This window comes from Silene latifolia, chromosome 10, assembly GCF_048544455.1.
Source record: "Silene latifolia isolate original U9 population chromosome 10, ASM4854445v1, whole genome shotgun sequence".
Classification (NCBI taxonomy): domain Eukaryota; kingdom Viridiplantae; phylum Streptophyta; class Magnoliopsida; order Caryophyllales; family Caryophyllaceae; genus Silene; species Silene latifolia.
Genome location: NC_133535.1, coordinates 43627177 through 43651124, shown reverse-complemented (window position 1 = coordinate 43651124; position 23948 = coordinate 43627177). Strand labels below are relative to the sequence as shown.

At 40.5% G+C, this 23948-nt stretch overlaps 2 protein-coding genes across 2 annotated transcripts; both read left to right on the top strand.

Annotated features, from left to right (window-relative positions):
- The first annotated feature begins 18161 nt into the window (after positions 1–18161).
- On the top strand, positions 18162–18542 carry LOC141607520 (uncharacterized). The gene has a single exon (XM_074426876.1). It carries the CDS (start codon positions 18162–18164, stop codon positions 18540–18542), a length of 381 nt encoding a protein of 126 aa, XP_074282977.1.
- A 40-nt stretch (positions 18543–18582) lies between these two features.
- On the top strand, positions 18583–19723 carry LOC141607519 (uncharacterized). Its single transcript, XM_074426875.1, has 2 exons — positions 18583–18883; positions 19662–19723. The coding sequence occupies exons 1-2, from the start codon at positions 18583–18585 to the stop codon at positions 19721–19723; spliced, it is 363 nt and encodes a 120-aa protein (XP_074282976.1).
- The last annotated feature ends 4225 nt before the right edge of the window (positions 19724–23948 follow it).

The following is a 23948-nucleotide window of genomic DNA, read 5'->3' as shown; positions in this document are numbered from 1 at the left end:
AGAAAAAATAAAAACATATAAGTTTGAAATGGAGAGTGAAATGATTCCCCAAAAGGAAAAAAGAATGGAAAGAGAAATGTAAAGTTCGAAAAAATGATATAATTAAATTAGATACGAAAAAGTTGAAAAATGAGTAAATTAAATTAAATGGGTGAAATGATTCCCCAAAAAGAAAATTAAAAAAAGAAATGTACAAGTGTGCTAAAATGACGAAAATGTCGATATCGTCTCGAGATGCGTGCCTGCGAAATTAGGAAACACGAAATATGGCAACCTGTCGCATTTACCAAAATAATAACCCGTATGTATAGGAAATTATTCGTTGAGGAATTTAGGAAAGATCCAACGCGGAAAATCACAGAAAAAGTGTTGAGGAAGAGGCGCAGCAAGAGCTGCGTCCCTTCGAAGAGGCGCAGCAGGTCCCCAGTGCGCCCGTTCTGACGGATTTTAGGAAACAGCTTCTAGTATAAATAGAGACGTCGAGGGAGGTTTTGTTCACACAATTCTTCCGTCTTTCTTCGTCTTATTACACAAAACTCCCAAAATAAGCCTACATCATGAATACTCTTGAAATTCGTCTAAAAGAATGGACAAATGAGTTCTCCAGTGTGGAGAAGCATGACATGGGTGCTTATAATTTTGGAGCACTTTTGAGCTTGAAATTGATCAAGGTAGTCAAACCGTTCCTGGATGCTTGTCTTGACTATTGGGACCCTAATTATCACGTATTTGCCTTCCCTAGAGGCACCATTTGCCCATTTCCCGAGGATATTGCTGCGATTGGTGGTTGGGATCCTGAACATTTGCCTGCTATTCCCTCCACTGCTCAAGGGTATAAGAATAAGTTTAGAGACTTGCTCGGATTGGCCAGAGTTGATGTTGACCGTCTTGTGACTTCTAAAGGAGTGCGAATGTTGGATTTCATTGATCACTTCATCAATAGGGCTGATCCCACTGTCTCTTATGTTTCAAGGCGAAGGGCATTCGGATTTTGCCTATTACATGTGTATGTCCTTCAAGGGCATGTCGATGAGGACATGAGGGGTGACCCTCGTCTCTTGAGCCTGATTGAGCAAATGGAGCTGCGCAGGAGCCCAGCTTGTCTGTGCTTAGGAGAGATCCTATTGGGCTTGGATAACAGGAAAGCCAATCGCGACCTACCTTACTTGGGAAGTCCCATTATTTTGCAGGTAAAAGAACACTTTTCTTTTTTTCTTCTTTCGTTTTTTTCTCTTTTTTTTCGTTTATTTTTTATTTTTTCGTTCGTTTTTTATTTCTTTTTTAATACCCGCTTTTGGTAGGTCTGGCTTATGGAGCGTCTTCGATTGATCGACCCCCCAGCTAATGTTCCTGCTTATCATGCTCGCTCAATTGCAATGAGGACCAGGCTTTACATGGTAGACTTCACTCGAGTGTGCAATTACTGGGAAAACAAATTGAAAAGTGAAGATGGCCCCTTAATTAGATGGATCGTACCATGGTGGCACCTCAAATCTGTCACTGGAGTATCTTCCCTAGATCCTACCCGATCTGTTCGCATTCCCGGCTTGGAGTTTATGATATGCATTTTTTCGGAGAGGTTGATGAGGCAGGTTGAATTGAAGTAGAGGATCCTGAGGCTTGACACTGTTCCGCAGACTGCCGAGGCGCTTACTACTGAGAGTCGAAGAGAATGGGCCATCAAATGGGCTCAGAGGAACATTTGGTTCTTGAATTCTTCTGTCAGTGCTCTATGGGAGTCAGATTCCTTTATGCGGTGGAGGAAAGCTACCACTCCGGAGGAGCGCGAGAGACTGAGGAAGCATGAACCTGTTAACTACAAGGTTCGCGAGGTGGAAAAGGAGAAGGAGAAGCATCTGACTGAGGGAGAAGAAGAAGCCGGGTTTCGAGTTGTTCATCCTTCGAAGAAACCAAAGACTTCTCCTGTCGTCGAGATGGTGGTTGACAAGAATGGCAAAGCAAGACCACGAGAGAGACCATTGGTGATTAGGTCGGAAGTGGCGCAAGAGCGTCCGGCTCGAGGTCGTGACAAGAAGTATGATAAAAATAACAAAGGCAAAGGGAAAATGGAAGAGTAGCCTAAGTCTTTATTATTTATTATTATTATTATTATTATTATTATTATTATTATTATTATTATTATTATTATTATTATTATTATTATTATTATTATTATTATTATTATTATTATTATTATTATTATAAGAAGGTGGGGTTTTTAGAATCCTAGCCTATTATTTTTATTATGACTTTATTATGTAACGTATTATTATTAGGAACGAAATAAAAGAGGTTGATTGGTTATGAAACCCTTGTGGTTTTCTTTTCATTATTCTTGTCGAATTTCAAATGCATTTGCAAATGTCCTTCTATTTACATTTAAAATAATTAAATAGGTTGAATCCCGTGAAGGATTGCCTACGTATTCATTAAAAAATGAAATCAAACCCTTGCGCGTAGTTCGAGTAAATGTAAAAGAAAAATTGTTCTAAGCAAGAGCTTGTAATGAACTTTAGAAAATAAGCATGTGCTTTACTTACTCCGAAAATGCAATTTAGTTTATTTGATGATATGAGAATGACAAATTGTCAAAATGCAAGAGCAAGATGACATTAGCTTGATTCAGCTTGGCCAGGGGCCGTTTATTTCGTGCCACAAGAGCGACACGTGAGGTTACGCGAGGCGCGTTTTTGCTCCTATTCTAGGCATAGTAACGTTTTAATTGGTCAAGGTTTGTTGGGTTGGCAAATTCGTTCCCGTCTAGGTCTGTGATCCTAACCGCACCCCCTGGAAGTATGGATTTGACTAGGAATGGCCCGGCCCAATTGGGTTTGATTTTTCCTCGTGGATCGACGGGTAAAAGAGCCCTAATTGATTTGAGGACCAAGTCTCCTTCTTTGATGTTCCTTGGCTTAACCCTTTTGTTGAAGGCTCGTTTGATACGCGCCTAATATGTTTGCACATTATGTAATGCACGTAACCTTCGTTCATCCAGGAGGATGAGTTCTTCATATCTATCCCTCTTCCACTCGGCTTCGGGTATTTGACTTTCGAGTAAAATACGCAAGGATGGTATTTCTAGCTCGACTGGTTGTACGGCTTTCATGCCGTAGGTCAAATAGAAAGGAGTAGCCCTAGTGGGCGTCCTAACGGATGTACGGTATCCCCATAAAGCAAAGGGTATCTTGCTTGGCCAATCTCTATAGTTGTCAATCATTTTCTTGAGAATCGTGACAACGTTTTTGTTTGCTGCCTCTACCGCGCCATTGGTTTGTGGTCTATATGGCGAGGAGTGGTGATGCTTGATTTTGTACTTGGCGAGCAATTGTTCAGTCTCAGCTTGGAAATGTGACCCATTGTCACTAATGATCTCATGTGGGCAACCATATCGACAGATGATATTGGTTTGTATGAACTTTGCCACGTTCTTAGCCGTGAGACTGGTGTAGGAAGCCGCTTCTACCCATTTGGTGAAATAATCGATTGCTACTAGGATGAAACAGTGACCTCCTGTTCCGGCTGGAGTGATTTTGCCGATGATGTCAATTCCCAAGCGAGAAAATGGCGGGGAGATGTCATGGTGTAAAGCAATGAGGGAGGAACATGTTGCACATTCCCGAAGATCTGGCAATTATGGCAATGTCTCACATATTTGATGCAATCAGATTCCATCGTGGTCCAATAATGTGAGGGCCACATTCTCCATCATGGACTTCTTCCATTACTTTCCGTGCCTGTGAATGATCAAGACAACGTAGAATTACACCAAGAGGTGTTCTTTTGTATAACTCTCCTTGCATGAGGACGTATTGGGAATCTAGCAAACGGATAGCGCGTTATCCCATTTTGTCCATATCTGGTGGATATGTGCCGTTGAGTTTGAAGTTTAGGATTGCTTGGAACCAAGGCTCCTCTGTAATTTCCTCTTCATCGGTGATTTGGTGCACATAAGCTGGCTTTGATCGTCGTTCGATGCATAAAGGCATTTCTACCATACTATCCGGCATGTTAATCAAAGATGCGAGTTTTACAAGAGCATCCGCAAATTGATTTTCTTCTCGAGGTAGATGTAGGTAGGTCACTAGATCGAAGAATTAGGCTACTTGGTCTATTCTGGCTTGATAAGGTGCTAAGCTTTCGTTTCGGATTTTCCAAGATCCAGTAATTTGATTGATGATCAAAGAGGAATCCCCATGTACTCGAAGATTCTTGAGGCCTAAACTTACTGCCGCTTGCAATCTAATGAGACAGGCTTCGTATTCTGCAGCGTTATTTGTCACCTCGACGTCGAGTTTGACAGAGATTGGTGTATGCTCGCCTTAAGGAGAAATGAGCAACACTCCTATTCCAAATCCTCTTAAGTTCGATGCTCCATCAAAATAGAGGTCCCAGGAGTCTACATCTGTTTGGAGTATATCCTCATCCGGAAATGACCAGGTGTCTATCGTTTGTGTATCATTGATGGGATTTTCTGCGAAGAATTCGGCAACGGCGCGCCCTTTTATGACTTTCAAAGGTACATATTTGAGATTGAATTCAGAGAGCATAAAAGTCCAACTCGCTAGACGTCCATTGAGAACGGGTTTCTCAAAGAGGTATTTGACATGATCCATTTTGGAGAATATTTTGACGGAGTAGCTAAGCATGTAGTGGCGTAGCTTCTTCGTTGCCCACACAAGAGCGATGCATGTCTTCTCGAGTGGCGTGTATTTGCACTCGTACTCCAAGAACTTCTTACTAAGGTAGTAGATGGCTCTTTCTTCTTTTCCTACGGTTTGAGCTAGCATGGCGCCCATGGCCATTTCAGTTACCGTGAGATATAAACCAAGAGGTTGATCTCATTGGGGTGGCATGAGCACTGTCGGTTTGGCTAGTATTTCCTTGATTCGGTCGAAAGCCTTATGACAGTCATCATCCCACATGGTGTGATCTGTTTTCTTTAACTTCTTGAATATGGGTTCGCAGATCATGGTGAGTTTCGATATGAATCGACTTATGTATTGTATCTTGCCTAGGAATCCACTAACTTCTTTCTATGTTTGAGGTTGCGGCATTTCGATTAAAGCTTTGATCTTTGAAGGGTCTATTTCTATACCTCGTTGGCTAACCACGTATCCCAGGAGTTTGCCAGATGTCACTCCGAATGCGCATTTCTGAGGATTGAGCCTCATGTTGTACTTCCGTAGCCTCAAGAAGAATTTTCGAAGGTTCGCAATATGTCCCTCTATTTCCTTGGACTTGACAATCATGTCATCTACGTATACCTCAACTTCTTTATGCATCATGTCATGTAAGAGCGTAGTTGCGGTGCGTTGGTATGTAGCTCCGGCGTTGATTAACCCAAACGGCATAACCGTGTAGCAGTAGGTTCCCCATTGAGTGACAAAGGCGGTCTTATGCATGTCCTATAAGGCCATCTTGATCTGGTTATATCCTGCGTATCCGTCCATGAAGGATAGTAACGCGTGATCCGCCGTATTATCCACTAATATGTCGATATGTGGTAGAGGAAAGTCATCCTTAGGGCTTGCTTTATTTAAGTCTCTAAAGTCAACACAAACACGGATTCTCCCATCCTTTTTGGGTACGGGTACTATGTTTGCTACCCAGTCTGAGTACTCGGAAAGTTTGATGAACCCAGCTTTGAATTGTTTATCGACTTCTTCTTTGATCTTGAGAGCCCATTCTGTCCTCATTCGACAAAGCTTCTGTTTCACGGGTTTGAAACCTGGTTTGATTGGGATTCTATGCTCTGCAATGTCACTGTCGATCCCTGGCATATCTTTGTAGGACCAAGCAAAAACGTCTTTGAACTCGTGTAGGAGGTCTATGAAATTGGCCCTTTCGGTGGAACTCAGGGTTGTCCCTATCCTAAGTTCTTGGGGTTCTAGTTCAGTTCATACGTTGATGGGTTCACTATTTTCTATCACTGGTCCCCCTTCCTCTTCTTGTAGTATTTCTTTGGCTATTTAGGAAGGTATTTCGATTGAGTCAGGGTCTGGGTCATTCTCATCATCGTCGTAAACAGAATTGCTTTCAAGATAACACAAAGAGTAAGCAGAACCTGATTTATTCATATTAAGATTTGAGAAAAGTTGGAACAAATAAGCCATCTAATCTGTGGTCAGTGGCGGTAAAGGGACAGTGGTTGGGACATTTCCCGAACTACTGTTGCTATTAGACACTAGGCTAGGAGAAACGAGGGGAGTGGGAATGACAACAGGAGGAGACTCTCTAGGAACTTCTCTAGACTCCGACTCTGGCTCCGACTCTAACTCTGACTCGAATTCATCATCTTCTGGTTCTCCTTTGAACATCTCTCCTTCTCCAGTAGTGAGCTTGAAGAGTCTTCCTTGATTATTTGTCCACTTGATCGATTTTTTCCATCCTTTCTGCTGATTGGTGTTGATTTCTGTAATTAACGCGGTAGGTTTGAAGTGATCATCTTGAAGTATCATGGTAATGATCTCATCCTGCACGGCTCTAACAAATCGATCTTCTCCAAATATTAGACTCACGGCTTGTTCGTCTAGGCAAGGTGCTTGACGAGTCTTGACGGTAGGAACCGTTTCTGGCGGAATGAAGTGGCAATCGTGAAAGATCTCGATTCCGGCTAGCTTCCTTTCGAGATGGTGCCAAGGTTCGGGAAATCCATGAAAGAGTTCTTGATTTCCTTCCCTAACGAAGTATCCATTTAGGGTAGGGAGATAGGCTCGCATTTGGATTCCCACATTCTTACGGTTTTGAAATTGAGCGAGCATCTCGAGAACTTCCTCTTTGGTGGGTTTGTATCCTAATCCAAGGGGTATTCTTTGTGAATTACCCTCTTTGTAGGGTGCAAAGGTGTTTCTTCGGATAGGATTCCAAAGAATTCCCGGGAAGTATCCCTGGGTTTTGAGTATGTGGTTGACCACTAAGTTGTAGTAGGGATTGAAGTATAATGGTGCCAATTCACTCTCTATGACGTTTATGATATGGAAGCCCCCAAGTTCATGTACTGGATCTGTAAGGACTTGATTGCTTGACTTCTTTTCGATGATTGCCTTGATGGGCGACGAAGTGATCTTCACCACCTTACCATTTAGTGGGATTTTGATTTTCTGGTGGAGTGTGGATGTTATCTCTTTGGAAGCGTGAATCCAAGATCTTCCCAAAAGTATGTTGAAGGATGCCTCAATGTCCACTATTTGGAAATTGACCTTTCGCTCAATCGGCCCTATGGCTATGGTTAGGTCAACAAGTCCCACCACCTTTCGCCGTGTACCATCATATGCGTGAACACCTTGGTTGGTAGGGGTCCAATCTGATTCTTTCATGCCCAATTTGTATGCCGTTTTCAAGGGTATAACATTGACTGTGGAGCCATCATCTACCAAGGTCATTGGCACATTCTTCTTTAAGCAAATGACGGTGATATAAAGAGCCAAGTTATGACTAGCACCGAAGGGTGGCAAATCCTAATCCGAGAAAGTAATAGGATTACTTAGCTTTGGTGATTCTTGGAAGACCAAGTTGACCACGTCGTCGGGTGTGGAGTTATGTGCCATATTTAGTTTGGCCAAAGCTTGCAGTATGGCTTGGCGATGTGGGAATGAGCTTGACACTAGTTGCCAGACTGAAAGATCAGCCTTTGTCTTTTGTAGTTGCTTTAGTAGATGGTCGGTAGAGCCTTCTTCATTATCATTTGGCGTGACCACATTGGTTGGACCGTTTGCTATGGGACCATTTTGAGAAGTATTTTGGTATGGGCGCCCTGAACGAGTGAGGTGATCTACATCTTGATTTTCACAATTCTGGACTATTTCCTCACTGACTTTGACTAAGTAGTGTTCAGTGAGATACTCATCTTCATCATCATCAGCCCATATTCCATTGATGGTAACAAGTTCCCTCATTCTCATGATTTCAGCTTCTAATTGGATAATTTGGTCGACTAGTTCATCAACCATGGCTACTACTTCTTGCATTGTAGTGTTTTGAGAGAAAACTAGTGGTGCACGTTCTTTAGTTGGGGCCACGTAAGGTTGCCACTGCACTCTCTAGTTCCTTGACTTGTCTATCCACACTTTTTGCCCATGCGATGAAATCAATGATGGTTGGAGAAATGGTGGAGTAATTCCCTTCATTTTCTATTGGGTGAACTTCGTTTTCGACTGGAGAAATGAGATGTGAACAATCTATGGTAGATTCTTCATTTGTAATCACTAGAACTCCAAGAGGATTCTGAGTGTTGTTAGGCTTACCTCCAGGTGGTATTGGTAGCCGACCGTCTTCAATCATATCTTGAAGTACATTTTTCAATTTGTAGCATTTCTCTGTATCATGTCTCTTATCTCTATGGTATTTGCAGTACGAATTCTCGTCCCAGAACTTGGATTTCTTTTCTGGTTCGGGTGTAGGGCCTATGGGTTGAAGTTTCCCAAGTTTCATCAATCTTTTCAGAGCGTTGGAATACGTGACCCCTAGATTTGTGAATTTCCTTGGAGGGGTACTCTTCTTAGATGGCTCAAGGAGGTTAACTTCATCAGTCTTGCTAGTAGAGCCGTAAGAACGACTTGTTGAGCCTTGATATCCACGACCTATCGTTTTGGACAAGAGCCCTTTACGAATGTCATCTTCGATACTTGTCCCTAGTACGGTCAAATCTTTGAAAGTCTTGATGTTTTGATACCTCAAATGATTTGCGTAGATGGGCTTTAGGTTGTCCACGAATTTCTCCACAAGGGTAGCCTCATCTGTACGTTAAACAAGTTGAGTACTAGTCTTCCTCCACCGACTTAGGAAATCGGTGAAACCTTCTTTGTCATTTTGGGTAAGAACCTCTAAAGTGCGCATGTTGACTTGGATTTCAGCATTATCCGTATATTTTTTAGCAAACTCGATTGCGGCATCGTCCCAAGTAGCGATTTTCTTATGTTCCGGCGAATAGAACCATTGTTTTGGGATGGTGTCAAGAGATGAAGGAAAGATCCTTAAGAACATCTCGGGTTTAATACCTTTGATAGACATGTAATCCTTGAAGGCACGGATATGGTTCAAAGGGTTTTCATGCCCCTGAATTTCGGGATATCCGTCATGTTGAAGTTGGTTGGCAACTTGGAACTCACAGCCTCATATTTGCGATTATTCTCCCTATAAATGTCATCCCCTTTGAGATACATCAATTGCTCCTCTAAGTATTGGATTCGTTTCTCAGCTGCAGTCATACCCATGGGAGGGTTTTCGTCCCCGAAATCGTTCACGAAGTCATCGGCAATCTCACTTTCTCGAGGAGGCATCCTCGTTTCCACGGCATATATTCGGCCCTCAATGGTGTCAAGACGATCATACACTTGGTCTTGAGTAACTTGGATACGAGCTAGCACGGCTAGGATTTGATCATTACCATTCTGGAGTTGGTTGAAGTTCGCGTCGCTTGTTTCAGGCATCTTGGAAACTGAATAAGAGATCGACGACGAATCAAAGCACGATGACCACTCTAGCACACTTACTCGAAAAGAAATGTTTTGACTCGTGAAGTGGGAGTGTGCCACTTGTGTCAAGTGAGTTTTGAGGAAATGACAAAGTTCGAAAAATGTTGGTCCTAGTCAACTTTAGTGTAGTTCTAGGAGTGGACTCGAAGTGAGGCTTTGAAATGGGTTTTGAGGCCAGAATTTTGACTCGACAATTGGACAGAGTTTCGACTTGTTTTGCGCTAATATTAGGCCCAAGTTTTCAAAATTTTACATTTTAAAGAAGGATTTTGAATTTACAAAAATCGATGGTTTTGTTTAGAAAAGGGTGATCATGTATGGTACAAACAATATACAAGCATTATAACGGGATGCTGAGTGCATTTAAATGGGTTTTGGTTTAAAGGGTGGGTTGCCATACCGAACAATCAAACCCGAAGTCTGTGGAGAGGCTCGTACCAAACAAGAGTAAGGCCGATTCCTAGTCCATTTCCTCAAGTAGTGAAAGTACTTGATACAAACAAGAGTAAGTACCATGGTATGGATGACGTCAATCGCTATCCATCCTTAGGCCCAAATAAGAATTAGGACCGTTTAGACGGGACGATTGGTCGAATGGGTTGGGTTGGGCCTAGGAAGGCCGAATGAAACGATCTAGGAAGACCGAGTTATGAAAACCGACAATTGTCTTGTACAAACTATTCCCTAACCTTGTTCAAGTTTCACCCTTTTGGCTACATGTAAGTGTATTATCCCCAGCGGAGTCGCCAAACTGTGGACATGGGCCACGGAAGCGCTTGGGAACAAGCGTTTGCATTTGTGGAGTCGCCACCAATTTATTGTGGAAAATTGGAAACCTTTCGAATACCTCGTGCCATGTCAAGACACAAAGTAGTGACATGAACACCAAGAACTCGTTACCCTTAGCATTCTATGTCTAGAATGACTCTCGTGGATGCCAATGAACACGGATGTTCACAGAGATCTGGAGTAAGGGGTGAGGGTACGTATTAGGAAGCTCTTTTGATCGAACACCTAATCCCACCCGCCTCGATAGCGGCCTCTACTAATGATTAGGGAAATTGTCTATACTCGATATATTGTCGATTATATGCATGCAATGCAACATCCAAATAGATTAATCCTAACATGTGAGAATTAATACTAAGTCGGTTAACACGTAATTTAGCATACAATTGGGTCGAAGTAGGAATTTAAGTTCAATTACATGTATAGGCATGCAAGTTATACAATAAAAGGAATACAATAATAAATACAAAATGAAAATTACAATAATTACAACGGGTTTAATGATTTATGTCGAAAATACCTCTAAAACGGATAATTTGAGAAAAGAAAGAATAAAGAAATAAACGAACAGGAATTAGGCGATAATACGAATAATAGTAGATTAAAAACGTAATTAAGAAACTAGGTCAAGGCAACACGGGAGTTCAGAGACAGAAATCAGCCAGGAACAGGCGCAGCAGAGCTGCGTCCCTTGGAAGAGGCGTAGCAGTTGCTGCGTCCGTTCCATGGCTCAGTTCTGGCTGTGAAGCCGGAATTACAAGTCATTAATATTCGTTGGTGATTTAAAGATCGATTATATTATTTACTCGGATGAAAGTGATTAATAGGTTATTTACATATGATTGACGGTCATGAAAGCGATAAACATGGAACAAACGAAATAGGACGAATTATTTACAAGATTAATGAGATTAATAATTAACAAATTAAGGAACTAACTAATTAATTAGGTTAAATATGACGGATTAATGATGGACTAAGGATGAATATGATAATAAACAGGTAGGAATATATCAAAGGTCGAATTCCAGAAATCCAATATGAATGAATCGAATTTCTACAACCCGGTTTGACTTTAATGACGAAAACTCGCAAATATTGGTTATTTGGGATTTAAGTCGGGAATTTAATGACGAATTATATGTTAACGATGATGAACGATATGTTAAATTATCACGTGAACGAAATAGGAACAAACAAAGACGAAAGAAAACAAAAGGACGAAACCAACAGAAGACGAAGGAAGAAGAAGAGAAGCAGGAACGGCGGCAACCTCAGAAAGAGGCGCAGCAAGTGCTGCGTCCTTTCCAAGAGGCGCAGCAGTTGCTGCGTCCCTTCTCGACGTCTGTCTCTTGTTAATCCGTAAAAAGGGTTTAAACAAAGGGTTTTAGAAATCGGTTTTAATTGTATTTTCGTCATTAACCTTACAATATGATTACAACAATAAAGAACAATAGATAAAAGAGAGATTTACATCCTCAGACTTACATGTTTGACGAAACGAGATGAACTAAGTTAACGTTTAGTGATGCTCGACTCGAATGCAGACGAAAGTGCCCTCGTAAGAGGAAAAAGACTAAGATTGATTAAGTTGATTATGGTGGAGTTGGTCAAATTGATCGGTCATGCAAAACGAGGCTGGTACTCAGAAGGATCCGAGCTTACGTGGTCGAAAGTTCAAGCACGTAGACGCCAAAAAGTAAGAACGTGGTCTAGAATGCAAAGGGAGAAGAGAAGGGCGGACACTCGCGTGAGAAATATGTGAGACCGAAGGTCTCTATTTATACTAATCACACGGGGGAAGTAGGGTTTTCGGAGAAACTTTGGAAGTGAATCTCGAAAAGATATGAAAAAAATACGAAAAATACGCAGAAAATGACTTGGGAAGAGGCGCAGCAGGCACTGCGTCTCTTGGAAGAGGCGCAGCACCTGCTGTGTCCTTTCCCAAGTGGTTTCCTCCTGCGGAACAAAGATTCCGTGTTTAGTTTATGGAATAACGGAATAATTTGGTTTTCCTTAATATTTTGTGTGAATATTACGGGAAATTGTTTGCCAAAGATTAAAAGATTTATAAAATATGGAATAGAAATATCCGGAACATTCCAGAACATTCCGATTCGGTTTCAGAAAATGAAGACGGTTTTAGGCCCGGACTCCAAATGTACTCTAAGTACTGCCAAAACGACCGTATCGGCACGTAGATGACAATTAAGAGGTAGACACAGGTGTTTGAGGGATCACTTGACGATAAACTTACGAACTGTCACAAATCGTTCCGCGTACCAAACATGCGGCCCAATCATCACCGGGTGGTTTGCGGGAGGTGCAGAAATGAGGTATCTACACACGTATACTTTTGCATATAGGTTGAGTCGGAACGGTTGATTTCAATGATGAAATTGCACTATGATTGTCCTCTTTACTTAAGCCTTGCATAAAACTTAATATCTTTAGCCTTATCTTATTGCATATCTACGAGTTAATGTTAAAATTTAGCTGAACGAATAGACTTGACCTGAAAATATTGGCAAACTACTCCATAAATTCTGAGTTTTAGAGCCTTATAAACTGGTGTCATTTGTGACCAGTTTCATGTAGAATTGTGAGTAGTTACCCCTTGCATAGCATGTTCATCAATTTGCACGTATATGAAATTCAATTGCTTTTTGCCTGCATACATTCGGGTTAGTGGTTGGTGTCACATGCGGGACGTGCTTACAATTTCCCTTTCTTTCATTTTTACCCATTTAACTCCACATTAGCCAAATTTTCCTGTTGACCCTTAGCTACATTCCAAATTTAGCCTGCCTTGTCAAGCTAGTTTAGTGTATGTTTTGCGGTATATATTTTATTGTGCCGAGTTTGGCTTGTATCCACTGATTTGGAGTTGGTAATTTATGAAGAAAAAAAAGGGAAAAAACGTGAAAAAGAAAAAGAAGAAAAAGAAAAGAATTGAAAAAAAAAGACGAAAAATGATGAAAGAAAGAAACCGAAAAAAAGAAAAGAAAAAAGAAAAAATGGAAAAATGTTTGTTGACGGTTACTCCTATGCTTTATTTACATTTATTGAGGAGTATTTTCAGTTCGGTTTGGTGAGTTTTGTTCCAATTGAAGGGCACTCGTACTTAATTCTATAATTGAGTGAGAATCGGATGTTGTTACATAGTTTTGTTTAGGTACTAGCTTGGCCGCCTATACCTCCACATTCCCATAAGTGTTTTGCCTCTTCTTACCCATTGCCTCACTTTACCATACTTTTGTGAGCCCTCGGCTGTGACAGGATCTTGTTCGGTTGGAATGTATGTACGGTAGCTAGAATTGTCTATCATATCAGTTGCATGCATGTTTATGTGGGTCGTAGTTTAGGTGAGCGACTATATTTCTTTCTCTCTTATACTTATATGTTTACCCTTTGCTTCATGAGAGAAGAGTGACCCGTGAGAGTCCAATATTAAAGGTCTTGCAAGGTCGACGGTTCAGCTATTTTATTAACATCCTATAACTCGTTTGCATTTGACTGTTTGCTATAAGTGTTAGTTTGCTTGCATTAAATTGGTTTAATTGGGCATTTGTAGCTAGCTCTGAGTTATCTTTTATGTTCCATTAGTTTGCATATAGTTTACTCGAGGACGAGTAAAGGTTTGGTTTGGGGAGATTTGATACGTGCATTTTATATAGTCCTTTTTGGCCTTTTTATGCACGTATTTCTATGCTATTATCGTAGTTTTATGCTACAAAACGCCCCGAATATGCTACTTTGGTTTGTTTTGTTCTATTTGCAGGAATGGACTAGAAAATAGTGAAATCGAGCCTTTTACCGTCCGTTTAGCATGCATTTGGCGGAAGAGTGAATTTGGAGCGGGAATGTAGCTGTCTTGAGATGCGCAAAGAAGTAAGGTAGCTAGGCGAGCAAAGGAAGAACTTCAAATTACTAGTGCCTAATTTGAAGAGCCATATATCGAGTTCTACAACTTATTTTCAGGTTATTTCAATTGGAGATGAAATCTTGTCCTCTTAGCTTTCCAATGCCACCGGAATCGTCCTGTTTGACCAAGTAACGAAGAAATGGCGGCCGTTTGAAGTTCAGTGCGCGAAGCAGGAATTGTGCGCTGGAAAGTACTCGATCGAGTACAATTATGTTCGATCGACTCCTTTTTCTACTCGATCGAGTAGTTGCATTTTAGGGTTTACTCGATCGAGTATTTATTTCACTCGATCGAGTGGTTTGAGCTTAATTTTGCTCGATCGAGCGGTTTCTTATTGGGCTCGGCCTTTTTAGCTTTATTTTTTTTCTAGGTCAAATAAAATCGTCTTTCCTATAAATAGGAAGACGATCGTACACCTTGGACATCACTTTTACGATACTTTTTCCCTGTTACTGTTACTTATTGCTTTCCTCTCTTTTTCGGATCTTTTCTCTGTAATTTTCTCTCTTTTCCCTTTTCTCTTTATTTAATGTTTATTATTTCTCTTTCCTTTGTTTTTGTTCTTCCCTTTACCATGTCTAGCTAATTCCTGTCTAGCTAATTCCTCTGCTAGGATTAGGGGATTCAATGGACCGGTGTTAATTGCTAATTAGTTCATAGATTTGTCGTTGTTGTTATGTCTATGTTGTTAATCACTGCTTATAATTGTATCTTGCTAATTGAATCGATGCCTTTAGCCTTTTTAATTTTGGTAAGCCTTGACCTAGACCGGAAGGTTGGAAGGGGTGAGACCCACAGTGAACAATAGAATGCTTTGGTGAGGGCGGAAGCTAAGCTAATAGTATTTTAGGGCGAATTGAGACCGGAAGGAGATATTCATTGCCCCTTAGACCGACACATCGACTAATCTGTGACTTTAACTGCAATTAATTGACGTTCACTGATGAACCGACATCCTAGTTTCCTTTCACTCTGCTTAATTTATCTTATCTCTATTTCTCTTGCCTTAATCTCGTTAGTTTAGTCAAAACAATCAAAACCCCCACTGTGACCTTAGACAGACCGAGTAGATAAGTAGATAGTGACCGCCTCCCTGTGGAGATCGACCCTACTTACCGCTGACTTCTGTTAGTAGTACTTAGGTATTTTATTTTTGGTACTTGACGACGGTATCAGTTGACTCAGGTTAACTCGAGTTGCGGGTTTCTGAGTCGGTTTTGGGTCAGAAGACGGTTTTAACTCTAAATAATGTTATTTTAATGCAAATGAAGTTAGAAAACCATTTATGAAGTAATTTTTTATATCCGAGTAGTGCATTAAACCGTCTCATGTATAGCCAATCGACGCACGCATATCAAAAACACGTTACATTCCGATCATCATCGGGTGGTTTTTTGAAGGTGCATATACTGGGTATCTACGCTCTTGTTCCCATTCTGCTGAGACTACTCCTATTTCCTTACCGTCGGGCGAAGTTGTTTCATGTTCAACGGTATTCAAGGATGTTCCTATCTCTATTACGAGATCTATCCTTCCACCTACTCTTATTAGTTTCTCCTTAGCCGAGTTTGACATCATTCTAAGCATGGATTGGTTATCCCGTTACGATGCTAGATTTCAATGTCGAGACTAGAAGATTTTTCTTAAGAGTCCGTGTGGTACGAAGTTGACTTATAAGGGAATGAGAATGCAACCAGGTATCAAGTTAATTTCAGCAATGAAGCTTATTGGCATGCAAAGGAAAGGACACCAAGTACATCTATGTGTGGTGACCAGTGCTTCATCGTTACCGAAACTTGAAGATGTTCCAGTTGTCTATGAGTATGCCGATGTTTTTCCAGATGAGCTACCAGGTGTACCTCCGGAGAGGGACGTTGAGTTTGCTATCGATCTTGTACCAGGGACTGGACCTATTGCTAAAGCACCTTATCGTATGGCTCCTATCGAATTGCAAGAATTGAAGAAGCAGCTAGATGAAATGATCGAGAAGGGTTTTATCCGCCCGAGTGCTTCTCTTTGGGGTGCTCCTCTTTTGTTCGTTAAGAAGAAGGATGGTAGTATGAGGTTGTGTATAGACTACCGTGAGCTGAACCGCGTAACCATCAAGAATAAGTACCCGTTGCCCAGGATTAATGATTTGTTTGATCAGTTGAAGTGTGCAAGTTTGTTTTCCAAGATTGACTTAAGATCAGGCTCATCAGATTCCAGTTAAAGAGGCCGATATACCGAAGACCGCTTTCAGTACGAGATATGGTCATTACGAGTTTAAGGTGATGCCTTTTGGGTTGACGAATGCTCCTGCAGTTTTCATGGACCAGATGAATAGGACTTTCAGGGAGTTTTTGGATAAGTGTGTGGTGGTATTCATTGATGACATCTTGATTTATTCCAAGGAAGAGAGCGAGCATAAAGTGCATCTCCGCGCAATTCTCGATATTCTTCGTAAGCAAAGGTGGTATGCAAAGTTTTCTAAGTATGAATTCTGGTTGAAGGAGGTGTCGTGTTTGGGGCACATCATCTCAAAAGGTGTAATAGTGGATCCTTCTAAGGCGGAGTCTGTTTTGGAATGGAAGAGTCCGACTAATGTCAATGAGATTCGAAGCTGCTTGGGTTTGGCTGGTTATTATCGCAGATTTGTCAAGGATTTTTCTAGACTGGCGAGACCGATGACTCAGTTACTGAAGAAGGAATCAAAGTTTATTTGGTCTAAGGCGTGTGATAAGGCCTTTCAAGAGTTGAAAGCAAGACTAACCACTGCTCCTGTTTTGACCTTACCCGAAGACGGTGTTGAGTTTGATATCTTTTGTGATGCTTCTAATAATGGGTTGGGTTGTGTCCTGATGCAGAATAGGAAGGTGTTTGCTTATGCTTCGAGGCAGTTAAAGGTTCATGAGGTTAACTATCCAACGCACGATCTAGAGTTAGCAGCGGTGGTACATGCTCTTAAGATATGGCGACACTACTTGATTGGAGTTAAATGCCGCATCTACACCGACCACAAGAGTCTCAGGTACATTTTCACTCAGAAGGACTTAAACCTGACACAGCGACGCTGGTTAGAATTGGTTAATGATTATGACGTGGAGTTGCTTTATCATGAAGGAAAGGCCAATGTTGTAGCTGATGCTCTCAGTAGGAAGACCGTTCATTCTACTAACTCTATCAGAATTTTGCCAGATGATTTGTGTGCAGAGTTCAGGAAGCTTAATTTGGAGTGTGTGGAACCAAGTAGTGCTTGTTTCAATGCCATGGTGGCCGAACCGGAGTTGTTCCGTGAGATCCGAGAGAGGCAGGTAGCTGATTCTAAGTTGGCTGAGATCCGTTCTAAGTTGGGTGATGGTAAAGATGTTGGTTTTGAAGTCAATCTAGATGGGGTTCTCAAGTTTCGAGGTAGATGGTGTATCCCTGACGATGCCAAGTTAAAGGTAAAGATTTTGAGTGAGGCGCATAACACACCATATTCAATACATCCAGGTGGTGATAAGATGTATCAAGATTTGAAGCTCCAGTTTTGGTGGCCCTGCATGAGGAATGACATGGCTGAGTATGTGAGTAAGTGTCTTACTTGTCAGCAGGTTAAAATTGATCATAAGAGACCAGGTGGTTTGTTGTAACCGTTGGCGATTCCTACATGGAAGTGGGAGTCTATCTCTATGGACTTTGTGATGGCATTGCCGAGAACTGTTGGTGGTAAGGATGTTGTTTGGGTGATCGTAGATCGCCTGATGAAGTGCGCTCATTTCGTGCCAATCAAGGAGACTTGGAGTTTAGATCGTTTGGCAAGTGCATATGTGGATGAGGTAGTCAGATATCACGGCGTTCCTTTGGAGATTGTGTCCGATCGAGATCCCAGATTTTGTTCCCGTTTTTGGCAACCTTTGCAGAAGGCTATGGGTAGCAAATTGATGATGAGTACAGCTTTTCATGCCGTTATTGATGGACAGACAGAGATAACTATTTAAACTCTCGAAGACATGCTCTGTGCTTGTGCCTTGGATTTTCATGCGAGTTGGGAGAAGAATTTACCTTTGGTCGAGTTTTCCTACAACAACAGTTATCATGCAACTATCAAGATGGCTCCTTATAAAGCTTTGTATGGGAGGAAATGTCGCGGCCCCTTGTGTTGGGATCAATCAAGTGAAGTTCGTGAATTGGGTCCTGAGAAGCTACAAGAGACCATTGACGGCGTCAAGCTGATTCGAGAAAGGATGAAGGCTACTCAAGATAGGCAAAAATCTTATGCAGATATAAGACGACGACCTTTGGAGTTCGAGGTGGGTGACAAGGTGTTTCTCAAAGTTTCTCTGATGAAGGGTGTTAAAAGGTTTGGGGATCAAAGGGAAGTTGAGTCCTAAATATGTTGGTCCTTATGAGGTGATCAAGAGAATTGGTCCGATGGCATACAAGTTGGAGTTTCCAGCTAATCTTGGAAAGATTCATGATGTGTTCCATGTTTCTCAGTTAAGGAAGTACATTAGTGATTCTAGTCACGTCCTACAGTCTGAAGTTCTGGAGATTGAGCCTAACCTGACCTACGAAGAGCGACTTATTCGAATCTTAGATAGCATGGAAAAATACCTTAGAAATAAGGTTTTGCCTTTGGTTAAAGGCCTTTGGAGGTGCCACAAGTTCGAGGAAGAGACATGGGAAACTGAAGATTCTATGCGAGCAAAGCACCCCCATCTTTTTGAGAGAGGTAATTTTTATTACCGTCCTATTTAAGTCAATTCATTCTTTTCTTCTTTTCTTTCCTACCTTCGTTTTTCTCGCGTTAAGTTTCGAGAGCGAAACTTTTTAGAAGTAGGGGAGACTGTAACACCCGCGTTTTTCCGTCATAATATTAGCTAATCATGAGTTTTAAACTTCTTTAATTGATTTTATATATTTTTCTAAATCGTTGTATTTATTTAATATGATAGTACGCTAATTTTATAAACTTTTGGTACTACTCTAAATGCTAGATTATTTTTATAAAGTATAATATTTAATTTTTTATAGACTCATATTCTTTTATATCGAAATGCGTCTTTTAAATAAATAATCATGTTATTTTATTAGACCGTCTTGAGATAGTTTTAACGCTAAGTTTTATTTAAACTGTAACTGATTAACCGAGTCAACTCCGTAAGATAGAGTTGTTACTGAAACAACCCTTATCCCACGAAGTTAAGGATAAATCGCACATTCAATTTAAAAACTGATTAGATACCACCTCGTGCTATATTCTAGTCCTCGTGCTATCAATTCCTCTCATTCTGCTTCGTCATTTTCTCCATCTCAAACACTCTTTTTCGACAATTCCGTTCTCTCTTGTTTCTTAATGGTTTTCGGTCATTTTTACGCCATTCTCTTCATCTCGCGGTAAGCTTTCCAGTTGTAAAATTTTCGCTTCACTTCGCCTCATACTGTACGTTTCCCTTAAGCTTTAAAACATCTATGTTTAATGCCGTTTCGGTACCGTTATTCCTTTATAGGTTCAAACTCGGACGACCCGGACGCCGACTCTTATGTTGCTGACGATTCAATTGAAGATTAAGCGCTAAAAGGTAATGTCGACGACTGTCCTCGGTATTACGTCGCGGTTTTGCGGTCTTGTATCCTAGATTAGTTGATAGTTGCTCAAGTGATTATATGAATCGTTGTAGATGATGTATGCTATGAATCGATTCTTGCGCTTACTCCTTATGATGATTGAGTGTTTGTCCCTTTCTTAGAATTGACGGAAATATATTGGTGAGAACATAATCGACGTTAATTTTTGATGGGCTGTTCACTTGTTGCGTGATTTGGTGCTTGGCTTTCACATGTATCCGTAAGTCAATAAGCATGCACTGTAGTCATACTTAATTTTGGCATTATCATATCATCCTATAACTATCTGCAAAAATGTTAAGAAGTGCGTACTTGTCACTCGTTATCGTAGATCATCTTTTAAATAAGCATATAGGTGGTACCTGTGTTCCTAAATTATATAAATATGGTTTGTGCGATTGTGGTTGAACAAGGGATTATTGTTTGGTAGTTGTATATTTCTCCATGGTGATGCATATTTTGACGAATGGTTGAGGGTGTACATTTTATAGAATATGATGCTAATATATGAAGTTGCTCGATATTTAGCTGCTCAACGAGTCTTAAAGTCCTCTATCTGTAGTTTAGTTATGAGTGTACTGTTTTTACTTTTGCAATGGTGGGTAGGTGTTCATAGATTTGCAAGCATAATATAACGTATGGTAAGTGGTATTATTTGTTACTCGTAATATCTGGTAACGGATGTTTTGAATAATATTTGCAATGCTTAGAAGTTTTGGTTCATATTAATTGGTTGACTAACTTGAGTAATTAAGAATCCTCTTATATTATCCGCTTCACTTGTATCCTAGTAGCTGTGGGTATGGGCAGTCTAGGCAGGTCGGAGTCGTCCTCTTAGCGCGGTTGTTTATAGGCTAATATGGAGTCTATGGAGTCATCAGCCCGGATGTTTATAGGCTTGGTGATTGTCGAATCGGGGTATGTTATCTCGAGAGTGTGGCCATACTTAGACTAGGACAGTATATTTATCGTAGTCCTACCGTAGGGATAAGGTAACAGTGATGGGTTGCCTTGACGTTTTCCCTTGCTGAGTGGTAACTGATTTAATGTGTTTGTTTAATAAGTTTACATTTGTTAAATGAGTCATTGATTTATTTAGTTTAAAGTTTGTTTAATTTATAATGAGCTCATAATTTTAATTGTATAATATGTTATTGGTAAGTTATTTACATATTATTGATCTGTCTTAACTACTTGATTGCTTTGTCGTGATGTAATATGGCTGGGAGGATGTCCGAGTTACTCCTCACTGACTGTGGCTGTCATTCTTATGACTGACAGGTGGTTGATGGTTGCTTATTATTATTTGCTGGGATTGCATCGAATGAGCTAGCGAGCACCTTTGTTTTAGTGCACTCTATTAGTTTTTATTTGACTCTTGTTTTTAGACTTTATTTCATTTCGGATATAGGGGTATTTATTCCCCGTAGACCTTGAATTTCCATTTGAGAACTCAATTTTTTTAGTAGCTACCGCAGTGTCAGGGTGTTTCCGCCACCTTGAACTTGATTTATATTCTTGTTTTACCGTGGTTATTACAGGTGTCGTTCTTTGGTACCTCGAGACCAAAGATCTCCCCAAAGCGTTCTAAGGTAAACCTATGGGACATATTGCAAAGCCGGAATTCCATACCGACTTCTCATCGTCGATTGGTAACAACACGGAGGTTACATAGAAATTCTAGCGTGTGGCTTAGGTAGGTATCTTCATGAGTGTAAAACATCATCTCAAGACCCAAGCCATTGAAGAATAACTTCGTTTTGTTGCCTTATACCAAGTATTTCCAACACATCAAGATCAACAAATTGAGTAGGTTCGTAACTCTTACCTAGTAATTCATTAAATCGTTGTCGGTACGAATCTTCGACGAAATGCACTTCCGGAAAATGCTCAAGTTGTTCGACACCCGGTATCTCTTAATTTTCTTGGACCCTTGCCTCTCGTGAGGCGGTTGAGGTAGTGCCCTTTCGCCGTTTGGATACCGATTCGCCGGTCTTCTTGATTTTGTTCCTTAAAAACATTCTTGCTTGATGTGGTTGGTAAGAACTTGATTGAAGACCTTGGATTGATGTTTTTGTGATGGGGTTTTGTGTGGAGATTGTGGAGAAGATGATGAGATTTGGTTGTGTTGATCTTAAGATAAGGGAATAGGGATGGTGAGGGACAGATTTATTAAAGAAGCATGCTGGGACGAGCGGGCTGGGGTCGGGTTCGGGCGTGCTGCGGTTCAGCCCTATGTTTTTCTTGTGTGACCCGTGCGTCCTGGTGTTGGGTTGAGCGTCCCCGAGAATGGGACGGGCGTCCAAAGATCAGGTCGCGCGTTTTTTGTGTCCGGACATTTTTCTTTGATTTCTTCGAGCTACGGGTCGCGCGTCCCTCCCCGACGGTCGGGTGTCCTGCTTTTGCTTTAGAAAGTAAGGCTTAAATTAAGCCTTTCCCTTGCTCCCTTTGTGATTCCCTCTTATCATCGTGTTCTTTCCTGAAAAATGGCTTAAAGCGTAGATAAGAACTCTCCCTCATAACTCTCATGTAAGGACTAAAGGATGCAATGTAACATTATGAATCTAAAATGCAACTACCACTAGCATGTAATGCAATGTAATGCTTAGGAAAGTGTATTACAAATGGTGGTTTGAGATAGGACTCCACCAAACTAAGTTAAAATGACAAATTTAATTATCCATGGAGCTCAATAAGCGATCAAAAGCTTATGAATGGTCCTCAAGTAAGCATGAATAAGTTTTAAACCATTTCAATATAGAGTATGGCCAATTCATGAAGGACCTTTCTTTGAAAATTTTCCCCTTCTCCTTTACTTTGTCATGATGGCCTTCCCGGCTCTTGCAACTAGCAAACTCGAGATTCTTGGCATATGGGGGTTTCCGGTTGCTTCTACCCCTCTTAAATTTGATGATGACAAAAATATTTGGACTAATTAATCCCTCAACGATATAAGGTGAACTCTCATAGCATTGATGATGGGGTGGCTTGGGAGTTGGGATTGTGGGCGCCAAGTTTTCGCAAATAGGCTCCCTCTTAGATTTATCCTTGAGCTTCTCCACCAAGTAATTCTTGTATGACGATTTGACTTTCATGAGAAGGTCCATAACGTCATCTTTAACTATCATGGGCTCCATAGTGGGTGTGAGAAGTTCCTCGTGTTCAATAAGGAAGAGACATTCTTCTTCTTCATTGAAGTAATCTTCAAACTTCTTAAGGATGGGTTCCTCAAGTGAGGAATCCCTACAACTCCATTCATCATTTGAGTTTATTTTTCCCTCATCATTTTCTTCCATAGATTCGTCATCATTGCTTTCTTCATACAAATCAAATATAGGGGCTTCACTCCACCTCATTAACTCTTTCTTCATAACCTCAATGTCCACATCAAAAATCACACCCTCATACTCACAAAGGATGAGAGTATTTGGTTTACTCAACCTCATATATTCTTCATCAAATACCACACTTTCATACTCACAAGAGCTCAAGGAGATTGGTGTTGGAGTGAGTGTCCTCCACAATAGTGCGTTTACGTATTAAATCTCGTACAAGGAATATCAGGGATTGATTTTATATATTTGTCAGTTGATCAACGTTTATCGGTAACGCTCGGCTGACTAGTGTTTGACGTTACTGTCGTGTGACGGCGGTGGTCAACTGATCGCTTTAGGTCACACCTATAAGATGACGCCCAAATAGAAAAACTAATTATTTGTATGAGATACGTTTTAATTAATTATTTATATTAGTTGACTTGTTGTAAGTCATGTGAATGTATTATTTGATGACGAGTTACAAACTCGGGCCAATAGGATTTAGTATTTAATTATGTGATAATTAATTAATAAATATTTATTAGAATTTATTAATTAATAGTTAATTAATTAAATTTTATACGGTATACGTGTATGTTGTGAGGCGGAGGTAATTATCTATTTATATTTACAAGAGGTTGTAAAATTAGCTAATAAAGGTTCATGAGACACATTTTATATTGATAAAATGGTCAATAATTACTTAATAGTTAAGTGGTTATTAGTTGTTAATTTGTATTATTTAAATGTTAAATAATCAAATTTAATATTTAATTATATAAGATAATTAAATTTAAGACTTATAAGCATTTGTGGGACAAATGTTAAAAGTCGAAAATGGAGCCAAATGGA